Source organism: Phyllostomus hastatus, unplaced genomic scaffold (assembly GCF_019186645.2).
Source record: "Phyllostomus hastatus isolate PE091 unplaced genomic scaffold, TTU_PhHast_1.1 phas_contig_471, whole genome shotgun sequence".
In the NCBI taxonomy this organism is placed as follows: Eukaryota; Metazoa; Chordata; class Mammalia; order Chiroptera; family Phyllostomidae; genus Phyllostomus; species Phyllostomus hastatus.
Genome location: NW_025333887.1, coordinates 258,457 through 281,715, shown reverse-complemented (window position 1 = coordinate 281,715; position 23,259 = coordinate 258,457). Strand labels below are relative to the sequence as shown.

General features: G+C 55.0%; 1 protein-coding gene across 7 annotated transcripts in view; it reads right to left on the bottom strand.

Moving 5' to 3' along the window:
* The window catches only part of ATP2B3 (ATPase plasma membrane Ca2+ transporting 3), a 48,358-nt gene extending 25,445 nt beyond the window's left edge, over positions 1–22,913 (bottom strand). For 6 of the 7 annotated variants that reach the window (XM_045845475.1, XM_045845478.1, XM_045845479.1 and 3 more), the window contains exons 1-13: positions 22,575–22,913; positions 17,861–18,058; positions 17,396–17,653; positions 16,849–16,974; positions 16,044–16,169; positions 12,603–12,644; positions 10,790–10,954; positions 10,208–10,422; positions 9,310–9,552; positions 8,732–8,973; positions 5,687–5,921; positions 830–1,009; positions 588–675 (exon numbers count right to left, since the gene is read on the bottom strand). In XM_045845475.1, the coding sequence (XP_045701431.1) occupies positions 588–675; positions 830–1,009; positions 5,687–5,921; positions 8,732–8,973; positions 9,310–9,552; positions 10,208–10,422; positions 10,790–10,954; positions 12,603–12,644; positions 16,044–16,169; positions 16,849–16,974; positions 17,396–17,653; positions 17,861–18,058; positions 22,575–22,779 (2,323 nt within the window). In that variant the 5' untranslated portion in view covers positions 22,780–22,913. The remainder of the gene's footprint in view (positions 1–587; positions 676–829; positions 1,010–5,686; positions 5,922–8,731; positions 8,974–9,309; positions 9,553–10,207; positions 10,423–10,789; positions 10,955–12,602; positions 12,645–16,043; positions 16,170–16,848; positions 16,975–17,395; positions 17,654–17,860; positions 18,059–22,574) is intronic. The other variant, XM_045845480.1, reaches the window with a different exon arrangement.
* Positions 22,914–23,259: the final 346 nt, after the last annotated feature.

Sequence of the window (23,259 nt, the reverse complement as noted above, 5' to 3'; positions counted from 1 at the left end):
TTTGACTGTGCCTACCACCCCCAGTCCACTGTGTTGCCTGTCACCTTCAGCATCAAGTCTCTGGACCTTCACTGGGAGCCCCATGTCCCTCCTCCTGCCCAGGTTCATCACACAGTGAGGTAATACCAGGAGGTGTGATTTGGTAGAAGGCAGGGGCCCAGCGCTGTGTGGCCTGGATGTGTCCCTCTTCTGGGCTTCAGCTGCCTCATCTGGTACATGAGAGGCTAGGCTCAGGTGGCATCTTCCATTCATTTTGTTAGCCCAGAGAAATGGAGGGGTAAGCTCTGGTATGTCAGCCCTTTGAGGGGGTCTCCATTATTTTCCCCATTTTCCCAATGAGTAAACTGAGGTTCAGGGAGGGCCAGTGACTTGCTCAGAGACACAAGCCTACTCTCCAACAGCCATGGGTCTAGAGCCAAGGACCCCACTTCTTAGGTGGGCCCTGGAGACACATTTGAGAGTGTGGCTTTGGGTATCTAGGAAAAGAAAAAATGCAGGGGTGACAGCCACATACAACCAGCATCATGCCACCTTGGAAAGAGGGAGGAGAAGGGCAGGGGTGAGGGACATTAAGCTCACTCCTTTACCTTTGACTAGAGTGTGCTTGTCTGTGGGAGACGATCGTGCCAGGACCCTCAGCTTGGGCCACACCTTGTCCAGACGCTCCTGTTCTATCTGGAAGGGGAAAGCACACAGTTTCTGCAGAGCCCAGGCTGGCAGACAGGCAGGCAAGGCTGAGCAGAGATGGTGGGTAAGGGGGGAGAAATGGCCAGAACCCTGGACAGAGACAGACAGCCCCCTGCAGGAGGGCAAATGGGCTGGGAACTACCTCGCCTTTCTCATTGCGGATCCTCCTGTTGAACTCCTTCCCCTCCAGACACAGGAAGTCCTCCCCAGGCTGGATGATGCCACACTTGGCTGCAATGGCCCGAGCGGTGTTGATGTTGTCCCCGGTCACCATTCGGACTGTAATGCCAGCACGCTGGCATTTTCGGATAGCTTCAGGGACCTGGAAGAGATGATAGAGGTGGGTGGGGCCATGAAGGCAAGACACTATCGTGTGTCCCTTTCCTCCACCCAGATCTGCAGCGCACCCACCCACCACCCCTGTGGTCATGAGGTAGGGCCTCTGCAGATGGGTGGGCCTGGAGGCGGCAGGGAGAATGGTCTGCGTGCTCTGCCACTGCCATCAGCATAGTCCCTAGTGAGTAGGGTGTCTCCCTCAGTCCTTCAGCTCTCATTCCCCCCAGGTGCCTCCTTTCACTGTGTTGGGCCCATGGGACCAGCAATGACTCACATCTAGGTCCTGACACCACAAGCAAGGCTGTGAGAAGCTACTGGAAACTGTTACTCTGTCTAGGGTCATTGTATGAGTGGTGTATGGAAAGGTGACTGTGGAAATTGCCCAGCCCTGTCAACCTCATTTTCCACTGCAATATGGGGACCCAGAGCTGCTGAACCAGGACCAGCCCTGGTTCCCAGGCGGGCGGCATGGTGGTTGTGTCAGTTAGCTGTGGAAGAATTGGAAAGGAACCTCTGTCACCAGCCCCGCGCTGCCAGATGGCAGGGCCCACTGCGGACCTGTCTCTTTGGGGCCTGACTTAGGGTAAGCTCTCAGCTGTCAGCTGGTTTGTGACCAAGCTCTGGGCAACTCTCTCACTGGTCTTCCCTGACTTTTTTCCTCCCACAATTTAAAATCTAACACATTTAGAGCTGCAAGATGTACTACTCAATAGAAAAAATGGGACATTGCTTGGTTACTTAGCATTCATTTCCATTTTCCAAATATGATATTAGTTTCTGGAAAAGGGAACTGAAAAAGAGATCCCCATAGTGCTGAATTGTAAAGGGCTGAAGGGAGTTGAGACCAGCCTGGAGATGGCAGTGTCCTACTAGAGAGTGGAGGTGCTCCTGCTCCCAAACCAATGTGGAGGTGACTCTTGAGTTCAAAGGCTGCAGAGAACTCTGAGCAGCAGACTCAGAGATTGGGGATTTGGATAAGGAGGTTAGGCCTAGGCCTGTGAGATGCCCGGATGCAGCCCCAGCAAGGAACTTGCAGCCTGGGGACCCAACTTCCTGCTCTGTCCAATGGGCCTAGTGAATCCACCTGATGGGTGCTCACTGCTCCCAGCTGAGACAGAGGTGCTGGGGACAGTCTGCCCTAGGAGAGAGAGTGTGAGAACACGTAGTGTTCTAGGTAGACCCAACGGCCAAGCCTAGGAGTCCAGGGACAGGGTGTGAGCTGGGCCACCAGGTGGTAGGGATGGGGCAGCACAGCTGGGAGTCCCCAGCAGAGGTGGACAGCAGGTGGAGCCAGGAGGGGTACAGGTGGACATTGCCTTGGGAGGTCCCATACGCTGGTGTTCCCTGAGGTCATGGGAAGAGAAAGTGGGCATCAGAAGAAGAGGGGGCCCAAAGCCCAGTCAGAGGGGCCCCCACTTCAGGGCTGTGACAGAGCAACCTGATGATTCCTGAAGCAAATACTGCCAAGTGGTCCAGAAAGCTGAGACCCAGGAAAGGGGCTTGCCTCTCGCATCCCTAGTAATGTGCCTCAGGGATACTGTCTATTCTTTGGGACCCTTGGGGAGTGGATGATGAGCTACCAGCAGATGCTCCCCTTCTAGGGAGTTAGCTCCTGTCCAGGAAGGGTTTGGAAGCCACCCCTCTGCTGCCACCAAGTGGCTGTAGTGAGCCTGAGACCTGGGAGCCTTGCACCACGGCCTCGCTCCCCTGCTCCATGTAGGTAGCAGAAAGCCCCCTCTCTCCAAGGACACTCTCTCTTTCATCAGGTGACTGTCTTTCCTCACTGGTCTCCCTGTGGCCCAGCCCTGGTCCACCCCACTCGCCATTAATACAGCTTGCCTCCAAGGGCCCCTGTGCCACCCCTTGCTGCCCTTACCCAGGACAGACACCTCAGTCCTCCTCTGGCTGCAGTCGTTTGGACTCCAAAGGCTTAGCAGGGACCCATCCACCTCCTGCCTGCACTGGCACCCAGGACTCTGCAGGGCCCTGGCACTCTCTACTTGGCCACTACCCTGCTGGCCGATCTCCGTGGGCATCTCAGCCTGGCCTCCTCAGCCTGACCATACCAGTGCCATCTGCTGTGCAGACTCTCACTCAGCCACTCTCAAGCCTGAGAGAAGTTGTCTCTTTCCCTGGGCCCTGTCACCAAGGTCATTTCTGGATTTTAAACAAGCAGCCATCACTAGCTATGAGTGTCTCCTGCCCTGAGCTTCTGACTGCTGGCCGCCGCTATAGCTGGGCCTTCATTGTACCCTTCAAGGGACTTGTGCCTGTATTCCACATTTTCTAAGACAAAAACTTACCAAAATAATAACATCCTATTCTGAGAAGAAAACTGAGCAAGAGCAGGGCTGGGCCTCACTCCATCCATGTGCAGCCATTCTAGACAATTCCATCTGCCCCTGTCTCCCCTCATCTGGCCTCATTGGCACTTCTGTAAATGAGCTAACTTGGACCAGAAGATCTATGAATACATCTAAGGTCTCCAGCTTTGCATCTATGACTCAGCTTCAGTTTGTTCAACAAATATTTCTACCAAAATTTAGGGCTCCTTGGCCCAGGGAATCAGGCCAGAAGAGCTCCTTGTGCTATATGGCCAAGAGCTATTTTGCACCACACGCCTGGGCAAGCAGCCGGCATAGAAGGGGAGGGTGGGCTGGTTATGACAGTGTAGGAATGGCCTTGGCCAGAGTTCTGAGAGTCAGGGAGCATCATCTTCCTGGGTCTATGACACACTCCAAAGGAGGTCCAGCCTCCTGGCAGCATCATGCAGCCCTGGAAAGTTGGATGGAGAAGTCTAGAGCTACCACTGTATTGTAGACACCTCCTAGGAAGTAAGGAGGGGACACTCACCATCTTGGAGCAGCACTGAATACCAGCCTGAGGGCTGAAGCCATGCCACGGGGCAGAGGTATGTGTGAATGGTTCCTTTCGGAAGGGCAAGGCCATTAGGTCTATGTGAGGACAACAGGACTTTATGACTCAGTTTCACTGTGTGGACACGGTCCTCATCTGTGCTGTGCCTCAGTTTCTCCCTAGTCTGATGAAGGGAAAGGCCCATCCCTTGTGTCCCTGGGGTGGCCTTGCTACCCTCAGCAGCACCCTCTCCTCCTGCTCTCCCAGGCACCTCCTCCCACTGCCCCTTTGTCTGGGCCCATTCCTCTGTCTAGAAGTCTGTCTCCTCCCCCCAACCACTCTTTGCTTCCTCCCAGGTCCTCTCCCTGCACATCATGGTCCCAGTCTCCTTGGAATTTAGGGACATGAGGTTTTGGACAACCTGTGGCTGATGCTTAGCTATGGCAAGCAAATGACTTTTGAATCATGGGACAGTCACATGTGATCTAGTGTGTGAATGCCTATCTCCTGAAAGAGAGCTCAGAAGCTTCTCCTTCCTCATCTCAGCACCTCCCCCCGCTCCAGGGCCGCTGGTACACATATATGTCCAATCAGCAGGGCCAAAGTGCCCTGTTTCTTACACGAAGTGAAGAAGCCCTGGGAGGGAGATAGGGTCCCTCCTTGCCTCTGGAAACCTGCATCCCCTGTGCCTTGCACACTCTCTCTGGGGCCCAGTGTGCTACAGCTGCCACAGGTGCCTTGCTCCATGGCCAGCCCTGGCAAGCTTCCCTTCCCTGGAGGATCTCTTTCCCATCTTTAAGGACCAGCCACCCTTTCCATTGGTCCTTCACTTGCTACCATGGCCAGCTCTTGTCCTGATTCTGCTCAGAAAAGATCTCGGAAAAGTTGTCCACATGTCCTGGCTCCTTGCCTTGCCATCCCATAGAACCTTCTCAGGTCAAGGTCTCCAATGAACTGCTAAGGTCAAGAACCCGCCTCTGCCATGACTGGGTTAAGTCATCCTCTTGCTCTGGCCACATGGCCCTGAAGACTTCTCCTCCCTTCCTGGCCCCTGCCTTCGAGTCTCCCTTGAAGGCCCCTGCTGCAGCTGCTCACCCTCCCCTAGACATCATTCATGTAAAGATGCTTCTGGAATCTGTCTTCTGTTAGGACCATTGCTCTGAGCTCTCTCACTTCTATAGCCACTTACTCACTTGACATCTCCACAGGGATGTCCTGGACCTCACTTGGCACCAACCAAGCCCTCAACTTAGAACTATCCTCCTTTGTCCCCCAAACATGTGTCCCCTTGGACTTCTCAGACTAGTGATGGCAGTACCATCTACCCACTTCCCCAAGTCAGAGCCCCAGAGTCTTCCTGTCTCCTCCCTCTCCTTCCATCAGTCCTGCAGGTGTTATAGGCATCAAACTTCTAACTGCCACTCTCTCTAACCTGGTGGAGGCAGAACCTGAGCCAGGCCTGGAGGCCAAGCAGAAGAGGCCATTCTAGTGGGCAGGACAGGGCTTCCATGTGGGTGCAAGGGTGAGAGGACAAGCAGTGTCAAGTGTGCCATGGAGGGTCTGATCTGGGGAGTGGTGACTATGCCCCCTGGAGGACCTGAGGCTCTGTCATCACCCACTTCTCCAGACTCCTGTGGACAACCAGTTTGCTCTACTTATAACTCTGGCAGAAAGTAGTATGACATCCGGGAAGGCAGGAGAAAGAGGCCATTCTCTCCTTGCATTTATGTGCAAGGCCACAGCACAAAGGGCTGCCCCTCCCCCAATACCAACAACCTGGGCATCTCCCAGAGGAGAGAGTGGGTACCTCAGGCCGCACAGGGTCCTCGATGCCCACGACGGCTATGCAGGTGAGATCACCCACAACTTCATTTTCATTGTCCCAGTCAGGCTCCTGGGTGGCAGAGAAGTCCCGGTAGGCAATGCAGATAGTGCGGAGACCATCGCAAGCCATTGGCTCGATGATCTTCTTCACCATGTCGTCCCGGTCCCGAGGGCGGAAGCCTCGCAGTTCACCATTGCTGTTTAAGATGTTGGTGCACCTGGAGCAGGGACAGAGCAAGGAGAGCCACTGGCTGAGAGTCTGGGTGGGTGAGGGTCTGACCCTCCATGTGACACAGCAGAGGCTTTTCCAAGGAGGGACGCTCTTCTCACATGTGGCTGAATGGTATGTCCCTCAAAATTCATGTTCTTCCTAGAATCTCAGAATGTGACGTGATTTGGAAATAGTTGGGGTCACACTGGATTAGGGTAGGCACTCAATCCAATGACTGATGTCTTCATAAAAACAGAAGAGGACACACAGAGACAGATAACTACACAAGGGCAAAGCCATGTGATAACAGAGGCAGATGCTGGAGTGTGTATCTACAAGCCAAGGAATGCCAAGGTTTGCCTGTGACACTAGAAGTTGGGAGACACAAGAAAGAATCCTTTCTCGGAGGCTATGTAGGAAGCACCACCCTACCAACCACACCTTGATTTCATAGTTCTGGCCTCCAGAACTGAGAGAAAATGGATTTCTGTTGTTTTTAAGCCATCAGGTTTATGGTCCTTTGTTCTGGCAGCCCCAGGAGCTAAAAACTCATAGGGTGAGGTAGGTTAGGAGACCAAAGGGAGGCCAGAGCACGGGGCTCATTGCAGCTCCTCACAGATTCCACAGGCTGTAGGGCGAGAGTGTGGCACATTGGCAAAAACTGAATGCCATGTAGTGGGCCATGACAAGCTCAGTACGAGCTTTGGTGACCCTGGAAGCTTCTCAGAAGGGCCAGGATGGTGAAAGTTGGCAGAATTTGGGTGTGGAAGAGGAAGGAGCAAAGGAGCCAAGGGCCCCAGAGACAGGCGTGCTGGGGGCGGGGGTGAAGAAGGAAAGAAGGAGCTGGCTGTGGAGGCCAACAGGAAGCCATGATCACAGCAAAAGCTGGCACGCATTCACTTGTGTAATTTTCACAACACTTGCAGGAGGTAAGTATTCTTCTTATCTCCATGTTACAGGGAAAACTGAGGGGAATTTGTTCACATTTGCACAGCAAGTAGAGTAGCACTGGGCCTGGAATCCAGTGTTTCACCACAGCCCTCTTCCATGCTTTCCCAAGTCCAGCTGCCACACCCACAGGGATGTAGCAGAGATGGCTTTAGGGAGGAGGTGGTCTTTGAACCACACATGGGAGGTTGTGCATGGGCAGTTTCAGAGAGAACATTCTGGGTGGGGCAGTGGTCGGGAGAGGCCAGGACACAACTGGGGGGGCTGCACTTAGTTGTCCTATGGGTGCTGGGAACCCCAGATGTCCTGCTGAGGACTCTGTCCTGAAGTCCCTGGAAGGCTAGTTATGGGTTCAGAGGCATAATAAGGTCGCACCTTAGAAGCTGCCTCTGAGTAAGCGATTTGCCAGGTGGGCAGGGGAGCGTCACTGGGGCTGCTACAATACTGGGGAAGAGAGAGGCCAAGACCAAAGGGAGATGTGGAGGCTGATCAAGCTTAGAGGGTTTGGGGCAGTTGGAGGCAGAGCTGCGTGCTCCCCACTCAATTTTTCTAACAGCTTTATTGAGATATAATTCAAACACCACACAATTCACCTTTTAAAATGTATAATTCAATGGCTTTTAGTATAGTCACAGATCTGTGCAACCATCACCAGTCACCTTTACAACACTTTCATCATGTGTAAAAGAAAACCTGTACAGGCTACAAAAGGAAAAGAGAAATAAACTTGACTTTACAATTGAAAACCATTTGTGCATCCCAGGACAAATCAAGAGTAAAAAGAAATAAAAATCTATCAAGAGAGTGAAAAGATAGTCCATAACATGGAAGAAAATATTTACAAATCAGATACATGTTAAAGATCTAGCATTCAGAATACATAGAGAATTCTTACAGCTCAACAATAAAAGACAACTCAAATCAAAGATGGGCAAAGATCTAAATAGGCATTTCTCCAACGAAGATGTGCAAATGGCCAAGGAGCTTATGAAAAGGCACCAACATCACCAGTCATCAGGGAAATACCATTAGAAACCACCATGAGGTCTCCCTTCACATCCACTAGGATGGCAATTATAATAAGAATAGTAATGATAACAACAAGAAGAAGAAGAGGAGGAGGAAGGTAAAGAAGAAGGAGGTAACACAAGTTGATGAGCATGAGAGAAGTAAGAATGCTCATGCATTGCTGGTAGGAATGTAAAATGGTGCAGCTGCTCTGGAAAATACTATGATGGTTCCTCCAAGAGTCATTCCCAGAATTACCATATGACCCAGTAATTCTACTTCTAAAAATATACCCAAGAGAACTGAAAACACGTGTTTAAACAAAAACGTGTACAGCAATGTTCATAGCAGCGCGAGTCACAGTAGCAAAGGTGGAAACATCCAAGTGTCTCTCAGTGGATGAGTGGATAAGCCAAATGGAGCTTATCCATGCAATGGAATATTATTCAACCATAAAAGGGAATAAAGCTCTGATCCATGCTATGATGTGGTTGAACCTTGAAAACACTGTTCTGAGTGAAAGAAGCCAGACACAAAAGGCCATTCATTGTATGATTCCATTTATATGAAATGTGGAAACTGGCAAATCCACAGAGACAGAAAGATTAGTAGTTGCCAAGGGTTGGAAGGGGCATGGGAGCGACAGCACAGGGTTTCCTTTGGGGGTGATGACAATATTTTGCAACTGGGTAGTGGTAATGTGTACAACATTGTTAATTCATTTAATGCCATCGAGCTGTATGCTTTAGTGATGAAAATGGCCAATTATATGTTATGTCTATTTTAGCATGATAGTAATACCAGAATGCTTGTATCCTTCAGGCACCCCAAGCCCTAGGCTTGTTCCTGTGACCCACTTACTTTTTCAGCAGGATCTCTGAAGCACCCTTGCTGAAGAGGCGAAAACCACCATCGGGCATGCGGATGACTGTGCTCATGGACTTGCGGACTGAGTTGAAGGTGTATACTTTGTAAAGCTTATCTTCTGGAATCTGTTCCCGCACAGGCTGGAAGTCCCGCTTCAGGTCCAGGATGAAGCCCAGCAGAGCGCATTCTGTCTTGTTGCCCACTTGGCGTGGGAGGGCACCTTCCTTCTCTGGAGGCTGTGAGGTGAGGCAAACCAGCATGGGTCCAGGCCCAAGTCCACCCTCCTTACTACCCTTGACACCCCAGCCTGGCCATAGTCACCACGTCTTTAGGGTGTGGTGGCAGAGAGCCAAAGAGTGCCTCCAGCGTGGACCAGATGGGCAGGTATCACACCATTCACTGGACTTGGAAGGGGCGTTCGAAACCAGCAGGCAGGGTAGGAGTATTGGGACCACAGATGAGGGAAGGGTGACCAGTACCCTAGAGATCATCGTAGTTCTGGTCAAAAGTTCTTAAGAGAGCATAGTGAGCCCCAGGCCCCTTCTCTTGTCCCAGCCCCACTTTTGGCTTACTAGTATTTTGGTGGTGTAGGCACTGTTGATGGAGATGGCGTGGACCAGGAGGTCGAGTATCTTGGGGGTCAGGGCGCTGGGGGCCGGAATCTCTTTGTAGTGGGTGTCCCCGAGGTAGGACTGGACCACGGTCATACGGTTGGTGGTGAGTGTGCCCGTCTTGTCTGAGCAGATGGCTGTGGCATTGCCCATCGTCTCACAGGCATCCAGGTGTCTGACCAGGTTGTTGTCCTTCATCATTTTCTGTAAAGAGGACAGATGTCGTGTATGATTCTGCTTTGCCTATCCATCTTTCCATGCAGCACTAACAGACCAGGGCCTAACAGCAGCACTCAAAGGCACAGCTTGGAGTAGCTGCAGGGTGATCGTCAAACCTAGGCAGCAAGCCTGGAAGGCCTAAGTACTCTGAGCAGACAGGCTGAGTGACCGATTCTGGGCAGCTGCTCTACCCACAGCTAACCTGGGGCCTCCCTACAGCCTAGGACCACTCCCCTGTATACAGTGACCTCTTAAGTCACATGCTAGCCCTGTAGCTCCCCCTACATATCTGCTATACTTCACCCACTGTCTCCCAGTGGGACCTCTCCTGAATACCGTCCTCCCGTCCCCACCTCTGCAAGTGGAACCAGTTTTCTCAACTCCCTGGCCCCTCTGTGCCCCTGGTCTCATGCTGCAGATGCCAAGTCTATCCCACTGCCAGCCTTTCTTGCTCATGGCACTGTGCCCAGGAAGCTGAGTGGGTCCCAGCTTAGCCTCCCACTCTGCCCCTGAGACATGGATCCCAAACTCTCCAGTTCTCACTACATCCAAGATGCTTACAGGCTCTACACCCTAGATTTTGGGTTTGTATCCTGGTATCACAGATTTTTAGTCCTACTACTGTGTTTCATATTATTACCTTGACAGAGTAAGCTAAGGAGATGGTGACAGCAAGAGGCAGGCCCTCCGGGACAGCCACAACCAGCACAGTGACACCGATGATGAAGAACTTCACGAAGTACTGCACATAGACCGGTGTGCACTCTGCCAGCCACACCCGGCCCTCCACAACGAAGGTATCAATCACAAAGTAGAGGACCAGGATAATGACGGTGATGGCAGACATCACTAGCCCTGCCCAGCCACAGCAGAGGTGACAGAGGATGGGGGCAGGAATGGAGGTCGGCAGGAGCGAGAAAGGGAGAGAGCAAAAGGGAAGAGTTAAGGGATGCTGCAGCTGGTGCCAGCTTGAACTGAGTTGAGGGAGGTGCTTCCTGTCTCAGGCCTTATGATGGATGGGTTTAGAATCCATGCTCACCAGAAGGGGGCTGGACAAGGCCCTGACGGCAATCACCCCCCTGGCCTGGTCCCTTGCTGTCTGGTCCACACCACCTTCCACACCCGTTTCCCACTTGCTCTCCACAGCCTGGCCTCATGTCCAGGAAACCTGGTGTCCTCCTTGCCCGACAGGGGCCCTGGGCCACCCCTCTGCAATCCCCACCTGCTTTCCCGATCTGCACAGCCAGTTTGGTGAGCTTGCCCTGCAGGACCGACTTCTCCTTCTTGGGCACGTTGGCTTTCTTCTTTTCCCGCTCCTCCATCTCCCCGCCCTCTGCACTCTTCAGGGGCTGCATTTCCATGGCAACTGCCCCATCCTGCTTCTTAGCTGCACACAGAGGAACCCACAGCCAAGATTAGGGCCTGGCTACTGGGGTGACAGCTACAAGGGGCTTTCGTAGGGAAAGACATGCCACATCATACAAGAGGACATGGGGTTCAGGGGGTTTCTCTGATTTCTGAGTGTGACACTGTCTGGTGCTTTCTCCTCTTTCTCCTCTGTCCTTGGCAGCCCAGGCCCTCCTGAGTGGGATGGAGATGGTTCTCTTGAGGCTTCACAGGGGAAGGAAGGACAGACACAAGCACAAGTAACTTGGGCACACAGATAGGGCAGCCAGTGCTGTAATGCCCCAAGTCTCAATACCTGAGAGCAGAGGCCTGGGCTCAAGGAACATTCTAGAACCCTGAGCTGACTGATTCATTGGCCCACCTGTGTCTAAACCACCTATTCGCTCCCCTCAGGGAGGCCCAGGAGCCCTTGCACTCTCCTCTCCTGCTCCTTGCTCAGGCGGTCTCTTCCTGCCAGCGCTTCGACTTCCATCAAGGACCCAGATCATCACGAGTGTTCTCAGCTTGCTCCCTGGTTGCTGGAGGCTGTTGCCCAAACGGGCTGCCCTGGGCAAGACTTGCATCTCTCTCTCTCTTCATCGAACTACTCTCCTGCAGCTACCTTCCTGCCTCTCTTGAACAGACAGCCTCGTCATGACTTTCCCAGTGGCCCTGTGCTCCTCATGCTGCCCCTGATGTGGTGGTGTTGATGTTGGTGGTGTGTCCCATACTCTGCCTCTATCACCCCTGTCACTTCACACATGCTGTGAGGGTCTCCAACTGTACTGCCTCAGGTGATTTTGTGCATCCCTTACCCAGAGGGGACACCCAAACCTGCCACTCATCTTTCTGCCTCATTGCTCTTGTCCCTACCCATGGGGCTCTTAGTGCTCTTGACACCATCTCTGCACACCCCCTGCTGCCTCACTGTCTGCTGCTTTGTCTTGCTTCCAGTCTTCTCAGCCATCCCTTCTTCCTTGACTGTCTGAGACCACTCATTGATGGCTTCTTCCCAGGGGCCTCGGGTCACAGCCTCAGCAACACTCAAGGCCCCACCTAGCTGGACTGCTATAGCCTTGTGCACCACTGACTATCATGACTGTCACTCTCTGCCCCAGCCCAGGACCCTAGCCATCGGGCTGTCACTCTGTCACAAATGCCCTTCCAAGCCAAGCTATGCTCTGCATTCTTGTTTGCTTCTCTGACCCTGTCTTGGTCCCTAGGTCCCATGCTGCACTTGAGGGCTGCCCCTGAGTCCATCTATCTGGACTGTACATTTTCTGAGGGCTGAGATGGTGCTTTATCCACCTTTGGATCCCCAGTGCCTACGAATGACCGCTGATAGGCCTTCATCCCAGCCACCCAGGCTCAGCTCTCACCAGGCATTGAGGCCGAGAGGAGAGTAGGCCTCGGCCCTTGGATGTCTGTCCAAAAGAAAGGCAGCTGAACTGGGAAACCCACAGGCCTGGTTATGCCATGGGCAAGTCACAAAGGTGATCTTTGCACACTCCTGGCAGGGTTTCGGAGGGGCCACCCTACCTGTCTCATCTGGTCTCTACATGCTGCTCCTGGGACTGAGGTGGGCAGCCCCCCGCCCTGAGTTGTGCCCTCTGTCTACCACCCCATCCTGAGTGCAGGGCAGGCATTACCTTTGGTCTGGCTACTCTCCATCGCTCCATCTTGCTGCTTGCCTATAATGGAAAAGGAACGACAGACACAAAGACTTGAGAACAACCACATGACCCTGGCGCATGCACACACAAAGGACAGCAGGGCACAGACAGTCCAATGGCGATCACAGCCGAAAGGCAGGAGAGAGGGGAGGAGGGCCCTATTTTCTCCAGGCTCACGTTGATGCCCTCTCGCCACCTTCCAGCACGTAGCACATGGTTGCTGTGAGCATTTGGGCTTCCTAAGTAAGACCCCATTGGTCCTTGACCCCAGCCCTCCAGTGAACTCCCGAAGCCAGCCCTCGATGAATCCTGGGTTATGTGTGGAGGGCAGTAGGTTTCCGAAAAGGTCATCACCATGGGGAGTGAGGGCTGCCAGGTATCTTATCCCAGCTCTGCCACTTTGAGTAGGGCCCCCCCAGTCAAGACATGTGTTCCTCCTAAGACCAGTACAAGGAGCTTAGCTAGATGGTTCCTAATTCCTGCTGGCCTAGAGGTCAGCTTTCTCTGCATCTTGGCTTGTAGTAAGCTCTATGTGTACTTTTTGAGGGACAAAGGAGACTTTAGGAATTTGCCAGGCTCAGGACACTGGACTGGGTGCTGAGCACCTATCACTGGAGGGAGCGGCAGAGGCATGGGATGAGCTGGGTCCCAGGTGGACTTAGGTGGGGGGTTTAGGGGGTGGGTACACCTGATAGAAAGGACTCAGCTAGCCTCCTCCATAGTCCCTGCAGCCAACAACTGTTACACAAATGCAAGAGCTCCCAGAACGTGTTCTGCAACCACAAAGCCTGCACCTGGGTGTCAGGGCCTGTGCAGTGACAGTTTCCCAAGGCCAAAGGAAGCAGTGCTAGTCACGCCTCTGGTTTCCAAAGGCTGCAACTCTGGAAGGGCCCAGGAAACCTGACAGGCAAGGGGGCTATGGCAGGGATGCTGGTGCTGTTTTTGGGGCCCAGCTCTGTACACCAGTTCTTCCTGGAGGCCACATGTGAGCTGGCAGGATCCAGAGATAACCCAATCTGGGGCAGGAGGGGCTTATGGGATGACTGTCAGCCACCACCCAATAGCTCATGTCACTGGGGATCAATGAACACTGGGTGCCAGGTGGCTCCCAGGCAGTAGGGTCTGCTGTGGGGGCCCTAGGGAGAAGTGAAAGACCCTTTGTGGGGAAAGGTGGAGTGTGGGTTGGATCTTCTCTGCCTAGATCCTCTGAGGAGGTCCAGTGGGGGTTCAGAGATGGAGAAGACTTCTGGGGGGAGGGGAGACACTTGCAGATGCACGGGGACAATACAGCGCAATGAGGGTGTGTTGCTGGAAGCCCTGGAGCTGTGGAGGCCCAGAAGAAGAATGGACCCAGAGGACCCAGGCTGTGGCCCGGGCCCGGGGAGGCCTGTGGAGGAAGGAGGAAGGGTTGGGATGAGCACTACAGGAAGAGGAAGATTGTGCCCAGCCTGAGAGGGACAGGAGCCAAAGGAGGGGAGGCAGAGGGGAAGGAGGGCACCCCGAGGAGAAGGGTGGCTAGGAATCAAGACCAAAAGGTAAGCCACAGGTGGGAGGGGGAAGCAGGCAGGAAGGGAGTGTTGGGGAGATAGCCCAAGTTAGGATACAGTGAAAGCCAGGGACAAGCACTGGGAATGGCCACCTTCCTATTTCCACAGTGGCCCAGTCCTTGGGTAAAACCTCAGGGCTCGTGGATGCTGCTGCTCACTCCCCTGAACCTGGCCAACTCTCTTCCCCCTCCAGGGTCCCTTCAGCATTCCCCTCCTCCAGAAAGCAAGCTGTTGGAGGTGTCCCCTCTGACTCCTAAGTAGCCCAGCCTGGGGTGCTGGAGAAGGGCAAGGGGGGAGGGACCTTGGGGGGGAGGGGTTTTGTCAAGGTCAAAGTGGAGGGGCCTAAGAAGGAGTGTGGAAATGGTGCCCCACCAACTAGCTACCAGGGTGTTGGTGAAGTACCACCAGGCAAAATGAGCTGGGCTTCCCTGGAGAGAGGCATGGGGACTCCAGCCCAGCCCAGATGAGGCCCAGGGCCTGCCTACCCATCCACTTGCCTGCTTATGGAGCCCAGGGCACTCACTATAGAGAAACACTGGGCTGAGCCCTGCAGGGAGAAGGGGCTAGATATGGTAAAGGTGGAAGAAGGTCAACCAGCGGCTGTGAGGGGTGGGCCTGGCCAGCTAGAAGCTGGAAGGTGCCAGGAGACAGGGCCCATGGTAGCTTCTAGGTAGCAGCTCTCATCTACCTCCTCCGTTGCTACCTCCAGGAGCAGGGAGGTCAAGGGCTGGGGACGCTAGCACATCCTACCTCATGCTGACCTGTCCTTGTGTTGCTGGGGCTGGACAGACTGATCCTGCCTGCTCTTCTGGTCCAGTGGCATTGACTAACTGAGATAGGGCCAGTGACTGGCACTCTTCTGTCCCCTGCCCTGTTCAGCAGCCCCAGCATCTCACTGCCTCTGGGGCACTGGTTGCAGGCTTCTAGCACATGTTCTCCTTGTGCATGTACAGTTTGTTTACACTTCTAATAGGTCCTAGTATATTCTCTCAGAGGTGAGACACACACCTAGAAAACTCTGTTTTCCACCTGGTTCAACTATAGGACAGGAGACCCAGGCCAGAGCACAGTGAGTCATGAGCAGGTACAGACCTGCTTCACAGAAGAGAATGGAGTCCTGACTGGAGGGGCCAGGACAAGATGGTGGATGCTGAGGGCAGTTCTGTAGCTTTGTAAGCCTTGTTGTGAGGACTGGAGGGGACACTGGCCATGTCTGGGTCTCAGAGCAGAGGCAAGAGGAAGCAGCGGGAAGGTCTGGGTAGCTATAGAGCTGGGTTCTTGGAAGACATTTGTTTCTGGACACTGCTTTCTCTTGGGAAGAGGATCCCTGTCCATTCCAGCTTCCTCCAGCCCTGGACATCCTTCGGGGGTTCTGCCCTCACTTCTGCTTGGGGGCCCTCCACCTTTGGCTGCATGATCTGCACATCCTGGCCGCAACATCAGCCTGGGACCCTAACACTTTACCATGGTGGTTGAGCACCTCTGAGGGTGTGTGGCATTCTCCCAAGCCCCTGTCATTCTGACCCCATTCCTACCAAGGCAGGGTACTCACCCAAACCTGGCACGTAAATCCCAAAGCCTTTGGGGAATAGCCATCTGAGCGAAGCTGCTCTTACACAGAAATTTGGGGGACCCCTGACCTACTGGCTCTGGGGCAAAGACCCCAAAAGAGGGGTCTCCAAAAGGAATAAGAAGAGAGGGTATGGCCTCCCACCCCCGAGGGCTATCTCTCCCATAGTGAGAACCAAAGTTAGAGCCAAGGACTGGGCCAGCGAGTGTCCGCCAGCAGGCAGAGAAGAAAGAGCGAGTTATGTAGAAGAGGGGCTAACCTCTCATTAACACTGGGAACTGGGGGTCTCTGTGGCCTTACCTTTCTTATCCTTCTTCTCCTCCTCCTCTCCACCTGCTCCAAGCAAGGTAAAGATGATGCCTGTCTGGGAGTTCACACCCACAGCTGTCACCACCATTCTTCCAGAACCTTCCATGACATGAGTGCCTGTCATAATCAACACAGAGAGACCGAGACAGAGATTTGCACCACCAGGTGGGAGGCATGCTCAGCACCTATAGGTTTGATTCCAGGAATCCCAGAAGCAGGGACTCAGTGTCTGGAGGTCCCTGGAGGTGACATTGACCCTAAGCCTAGACCAAAGCCTCATTCTTGGCTTGGAGCAGCTGCTTTCCCAGAGGCACTGGGTGAGCCATTCGTAAGGCCCAGCTGGAGCTTCCAGCCTCTCTGTCTTGTACACTGCATTTACCACTGGGATAAACACTAGGCTAAGATAGAACATTCTGGAAAGGGAACACTATCCCCCCTGGCTCTTTGTGAGGGTCTGGATTGGAGCATGGCACTGTGTTGACCCAGAGCCAGCTCCTACCTCTAAGGACTTCCTTGAGGACATCAGGGGTCTCTGGGGTTGGAGAGGCTCATGTCTTTCCCTGAGGCTGGAGCACCACCACCATGCCTCCCACAGGCTGCTCTGGCCTCGAGGAGGGTGAAGTCTTCAGACTCCCTAATCAGAAGGGATACTGGGGTGGGGCAGAGTGGTGCTGGTTGAAGGGGTTGTTGGGCCAAATGCCTTCCAAGGCTCCTCAGTGCTGGGCTGCTCCAATGGGGTGGCAGCCAGCCAACTCCCAGCTTCCCCAAGGGCTGGGTCAGTGCCCTGAGGCCTCACCTGAGAGCAGCATGGGGTCTTTGTCGGCTGATTTGCGCACGTGGTCTGATTCTCCTGTCAGGGAGCTCTCATCGATTTTGAGGTCGTTGCCCTGGATGAGCACGCCATCGGCAGGCAGCAGGTCTCCTAAGGCCAGCCAGGCAGCCAGAACCACAGACTATGGGTCCAGGTGGCCTTCCTCCCCGTGGCCTCGTGCCTCACTCGGGGGGAGGTCCCATTGGATACAGGGCCCTCTTCCTTCAGCCTCCTCCTTTCTGGGGAGACCCACCAATCACTAGGCCTGTGTTCCAGCTCCCAGAGAGTGGGGGCAACAGAAGTGTCCTGCAGTATTGGGGAAGGCTTTGACAGGCCATGTGGATAGCTTGTGTTCCTGGGACCCCCTGCTCATGAACCCCCACCTCCAGCTTCCCACAGGGTGAGGGCACACATGCTCCTGGTGAGAAGGCCTGCACTGGGTGTGTGTGTGTGGGGTCTCCTCTGTCCCACACTACCGCCAAAATGGGAGCTGAGCTTCCTTTGCAGAGTGAGCCATGATGGTCACACTCACCATACTTGACCTGGGCGATGTCCCCTACCACCAGTGCAGCCACGGGGACCTGGAGGAGCTGCCCATTCCGGATGACTGTGAACTTCTGTTCTTGCTCTATACGGCTCTGCAGGCCTCGGAACTGCTTCTCCTTGCTCCAGTCATTGAAGGCCGTGACCAATACCACACAGATGACAGACAGCAAGATGGCTGCTCCCTCGATCCAGCCAGCCTCGGCCTCTCCTTCATCTTCTGCCCCAGCTGACACATTCCCGCATGCTGTGCCCAAGGACAGAGAGGAGTACAAAGGTGGCAGAGGAGTCACTCCAGCCAGCTCCTTCCTGACACTGGAGCAAGGACATCCTCTGACCCTCCCTCATTTTAGGTTCCATTCCTCCCCTCCTGCCAGCCCAACTGTGCTGCTGCCCTTGTCCTGCACCTTCCTGCCATGCCTCCCTCACCAGCCCTCTGGGTCCTACCCCTCACCTTCACTCTCCTCGCCTGGTGGTGCGTAGAACGACAGACCCAGGGAGACGATGGCAGCCACCTCCAGAATGATGAGGGTTACGTCTTGTAGGGCCTCCCACACCAGCTGCAGGAAGGTCTTGGGCTGCTTGGGTGGGATGAAGTTCTGCCCATAGATCTGCCTGCGCTTCTCCAAGTCACTGGCATTGTCAGCCAGGCCTGCAATAGAGAGCAGAGGGACAGACATGACAGGAAAGGCAACCGGGCCCCATGTGGCCTTGCTCCTTCTTCCGCTTCTCCTGAGCAATTCTGCATCTCCTTCTACACTGAAAGCACCAGTAGGTGGAAACTGCACTGGCCTGGCAAACTCTGGGGGCATGTATCTGGGAATGCCTACGTGGCCCCTCCAGCTGCCTGGATAGCTGGGGCATGTAACCACTACATACCTCAGAGCTCCTAGCATGAGGAAGGGCTGGACTACCCTCCTGATACACTTGGGGGGGGGGTCTAGGGACTATGGTGGGTCACTCCAAAGGGATCTTGTCAGTCTTGTTCATGCTATTGAGCAAGGGCCTGGCGCCCATGATGCAGGCGAGTTGTATAGAGACTACTGCCAGCCTTCTGCCTCTAGAGCATGAGTCTTATGGCCTGCCCTCCAGAGACAGCTGCCTCCTTCCTGATGCCTTTTGCAGACCCTACTGCAGTGCCACTCTGCATCCAGAGCAGGGGGTCACAATGAAGAACAGGACAGGACATGAGCTCCTTGCTCTGCCCATTGGCCCCCTGGTAGCTGCATGCTCGGTGGCTACTGAACATCTGTAAGTCTAATGAGATTGCCAATAGGTCACACTCGTGCCACAGTGTCTTCAGGCCATCAGGCAGAGGACAAGGAGGGTGAAGGCTGGGGAAACTTGTTCCAGTGGGGAAGACCCTGTGGCCTGAGCAGATGAGGCACTGTGACATGGGGATGAGAAGCTGAAAGGGGCCTGACCACATAGTTCTAAAACCTTGGGAGGCCCCTCACATCCTGAATAAGCTGCTGTTTGGGGGCTGGGAGGGAGGGTGGGTCTGGTCAACACAGGGGCTGTGCATGGCTACAAAGTGGCTAGTCTGGCATTTGGAAGCTAGAACCTTACTTCTCTTCCTGGGACAACCCACTTCCTACCCAGGCCTGTGCGGAGGCCTCTGGGTCTCTGCCCCTAGAGCATGAGTGTCCTCAGGCCCATGCCTGAAAGTAGCAAAGGCTGTGTGGGACTGGCGTCCAGGCCACTGCCTCCGAAGGCTAGATTCTGACTTGGCCACCTTCCCCAGAGGCAGGCAGATGGGATGATGCAGTCCCCTGCCCCACCCTCAGCCCTCAGGATTCTGCTTCCTTCCAGGGTCATCTGTCTACCAAGCTTCCCACGCCCCCGCCCAGTGCTGCCCTAGTTCCCCAGGCTTTTCCTCTTCTCTTCCCCCAGTGCCCAGTCTCACACTGACACCTGGTGGACTAATGGCAACTTGCAGTTCCCAGCCCTGAGTTAGCTGCCACTCCCATGGTCTCTCTCAGGGACAGGGGTCTACCGGAAGGCTCGAGTCAGCCCACAGGGTACTCCCAGCCAGCTTGGAAAGGCATACAAGACCAGGCCCCACAGGACTTGAGAACAAGAAAGTGATAAGTGTGGTGTTGAAGGAGTCAGGAGGAAGGAGAGTGGGTGTGCACTGGGCAGAGAAAGAAAGCTTCTGGGGAGGAGCATGGTGGGGCCTCTTGGAGGTAGAAGGACTGATAAGAGCAAAAGCCCACAGCCAGCACAGAGTTGGCACATCTCCTGAGCTAGGCAATGACCACATGCTGTCCTCCCCACCCAGCAGAGCTGCAGCTGTCCCTGCCCTTCTCCCCCTGGCCTCATCATGAGGGGCCAGCTGTGGCTCAAGTTTCTGGAGTCTGCAACTTCCCAGTTTGGTGTTTAGGAGAAGCTCAGGTCCTTAGATCCTAAGGGCTAGGGACCCAGCTGAGGGCCTGTACCCCACTCCTGACTGGGGCTTGCGTCCTTGAGCTACAAGAGATATAAAAGGTGTGGTCAGGACTAAGAAGGCATTTGAACTGAATCCTGGGTCTCCCAGACACCCAGGGTCTCACCCTGCTCCTGCCCCAGGAAAGGACACTGATCTGGAGCCCATGAGAACAACTCCCCCATCCCGAGTTTATGGTCTATGGCACCACATGAATCTGCACCCTGCCTGCCCTGCCCCACATACCCAGCTTGTCCCCACTGGAAGTTGTGCCCTCAGGGGGCCTTGTCCCCTGGAGCTCCTTCCCTCCTTTCTTCCCTCCCTCCCTCCTCTCTCCCTCCCTCTCTCCCTTCCTCCCTCCTCCAGCCTGTCCTTTGGCCTTGGTTTGCCCTCGATGCTGCTGTAATGCTTCCCTCTCTCTTGCCCTAGACCAGCTGGAGGCCTTGACCTTCCTGTAGGCTCAGGGGTCCTGACATCTGCCGCCACTGAAGTACTCACAGGGTGGAAGGCAGCTACAGCCCCTCTGGTTCCAAGCATGCCCTGGCCTAGCAGGCCCCCAAGGGCGGCCCACATTCAGGGTGTGGGGACAGGGGCCACTGGTTGGCATAGACACAGATGGGCATCCTGCCCAGAGCAGAGGCCAGATGCCATTGGAATTGGATTAAGACCACGTCGTGCGGCTCCAGGCTAATCCACCCCCTCCTTTCCGTGACTGCTGGTGGAGGCCAGACAGAGGAAGGGCCGGGACCCAGGGCCCCCAAGCAGGCCTACCACTGAGCTCAGCCTAAGATCTGGGTTCCTTGGCTTCTGGAATCCTCCTGGATTGCTAAAAGTCTCCTCTCCAGTATACCATGCACCTCCCTACCCTCCCCAAAGCACGACTCTGCCAGCACTCCCAGTCTGCCCAGCAGTGTGCCCTAAGGGGTTGGTGTAGTGCCTGGGGGCATAGCTAAGCCAACCCCTTGCACAAGCTAAGTCCACTATGTCTGGGCAGGAGTGGGTGGGGGTCTGGGTGAGAGGTCTAGGACTAGGTTGGCAGGTGTGTGAGGATCCCACACTTGCTGGAGGGCCAGAGTCAACCACTCCTGGTGCCCAGACCTTGAGGGCTCCCAGAGCCAAAGAGGCGAGGGGTGGTCCTCACACCATTCATCCTTTGGGACGCAGGCCAGGCCTGGTCAGTTCCTTCTATTGGGGCTGGGCCACCAACCTGGGCACCTGCCTTTCTCCATGCCAGCCCCTCCACAGGCAGCGGGTGTGCTCCAGAGCTGCTGTGGCAGAATCAGGCAGGTTCCCAGGGGCCTTGACATTTTAAATATTTAACAAAGCCTGACAGGCAGAGGAAAGAGCTGCCAGCTGAAGCCCATCTGCTTCCTTTTATCTGGGGGAGGCCAGAGCTCTTGTGGCTAAATGGCCCCAGATCATGAGGGAGGGCAAGGAGGAGGGAAGGAGAGAGATCCTCTGGCCCTGAGCCAGACCATCTGCCCCCATGACACACTGTGCCGGGCTGAGCCCCTTGACAGTGCAAACCGAGAGAGACTCAGGATGTCCAGGGAAGGTCACCTACCTTGGAGTTCCTAACCTGGTCAGGTGGGCACACTCACCTGGCCCTTGGACCCACTTCCTCCCAGGTGGGCCATTTGCACTCCCTGTTCCAGCCCATGAGCCACCCGCAGACAGATGGGACCAGGGAGCAGGAGACAAGGGCGATGGCCAGGGCCCTGGGTAGATGAAGATGTGATGGCTGGGAGCAGAGCTGATGAGATCAATCAGTGCTGGCCCAGAACAGGCCTGGCACTGGGCTGGGACAGCCCCAGCAGCCTTGACAGGGAGGTGCCAGCTGGGACAGAGAACACTCCAGCTCTTGGAATCTGGAGCCAAGCCTGGCTCCTGGTGGTCCTGGCTTCCCAGCAGACCCAGCAGGCAGGACTGGGGAAGGCTGGTACAGGGCAGGGTGGAAGATTGCCTCCAGATCAGGGGGAAAGGACCACAGGGCAGAGGCAGGGAACCAAGGTGGCAGTCAGGTCTCCACTCCTAGAACCTTCTAAAGGATGCTCCCAGGCTCCATAGAGACTCCCTGCAGCAGATTTGCTCAGATCCATACCGCTTCATGCTTGCACCTCTTTGGGATAGACTGCCACAAGTGCGACCTCCGCTTGGCACTCTGGGCACCACCCCCTCAGGCCCCACTGTCTGGAAGTCATCCCCTCCCTTGCCAGGGAGAGGCCTCCTATAACCCAAGCCCTCAGAGGGTCCATACTCTACACTCCTTCCTCTTAACTGGACACAAGGCTGAGTGCACGGGGCACCCCAAACATACAGAAAAGGGCCATCTGGCCTGCATGGGCTGACGTGGTGCTGTTTCCTCTCTTCCCCTTTTCTGTCACTCAATCTCTATTATTCCAAAGAACAGATGAATCCAGGGAGCTGCTGATTATGAAGGTGCAGGCACAGGGGTCTGGCCAAAGCTCTTTGAAGACTGCGGGTTGCCTAGAGGGTGACCCTCCCACCCCATGCAGACAATCTCCCGCTCAGGAGGAAATGGCTGCCCGGAGAGGGCATGGTCAGAGTAAGAGTACTTCTCAAAAGCTGCTGCAGTGGCACCACCCAGCCCTTGACTGGGCCTGCTTCGGGTAGGGAATATCTTCAGGATGTCCCTAGATGGCCGGGAGGAGTGTTGGGTGGCACATGACCCAGAGTCCCCTTTGAACACGTGGTTGTGCTGGGTCTCTGCTAGCAGACTTACCCTCTGTGGGCGAGGTCTTCAGCCTCCTACAGAGCCCGCTGACATCCCCATAAGCTTCTTGGACCTTCTGCAGTGCTTCGGCCCCTCGGAGCTCCATGAGGGAGCGCAGTTCAGCCAGTGTGCACCCAAAGCCTCCTGCATGGGGGGCCTCCCGCTGCTGGGGCTTGGGGTGGAACTCGATAGAACTGTTGGCCATGTCGCCCATCCTGCCTGTTGCACTGGGAGGAGAGGATGCTGGGCCTTCTCACAGGTGCAGCCTCAGGGGCAGGTGGCCACCTGAGGTCCCAGTGCCTGGGGGAGGTGCAGCAGAGGTGGTGGCAGCAGGGAAGTGGCCAAGTGTGGATACCTGGGAAGACAGGGGTGAGATGAAGCCAGGGGTACAGTTGAAACAAAACCAAGGTCCATTCTTCTAGAATGTTCTCTGCCAGTCTGCGCTCAGTCCAAGTCATGGTTCACTAAGTACAAAATTCATCCCTCAAGCTGGGCTTGTGCTGCCCCTGTTGCCCTGACAGGCTCACCTGCCAGGCCAGCTCTCAGTCATGCCCACCATGAGCACCCAAGCTGGGAGGGCAGGACTGATTAGTGATGGCCTTGTCCTGGCATGGGTGGGTTAGCCGTGTCATGGTCCTCTCATGGCTATGCCCCTCCTCCAGCAAATCATCCAATCCATCATTCTAGTTCTTGC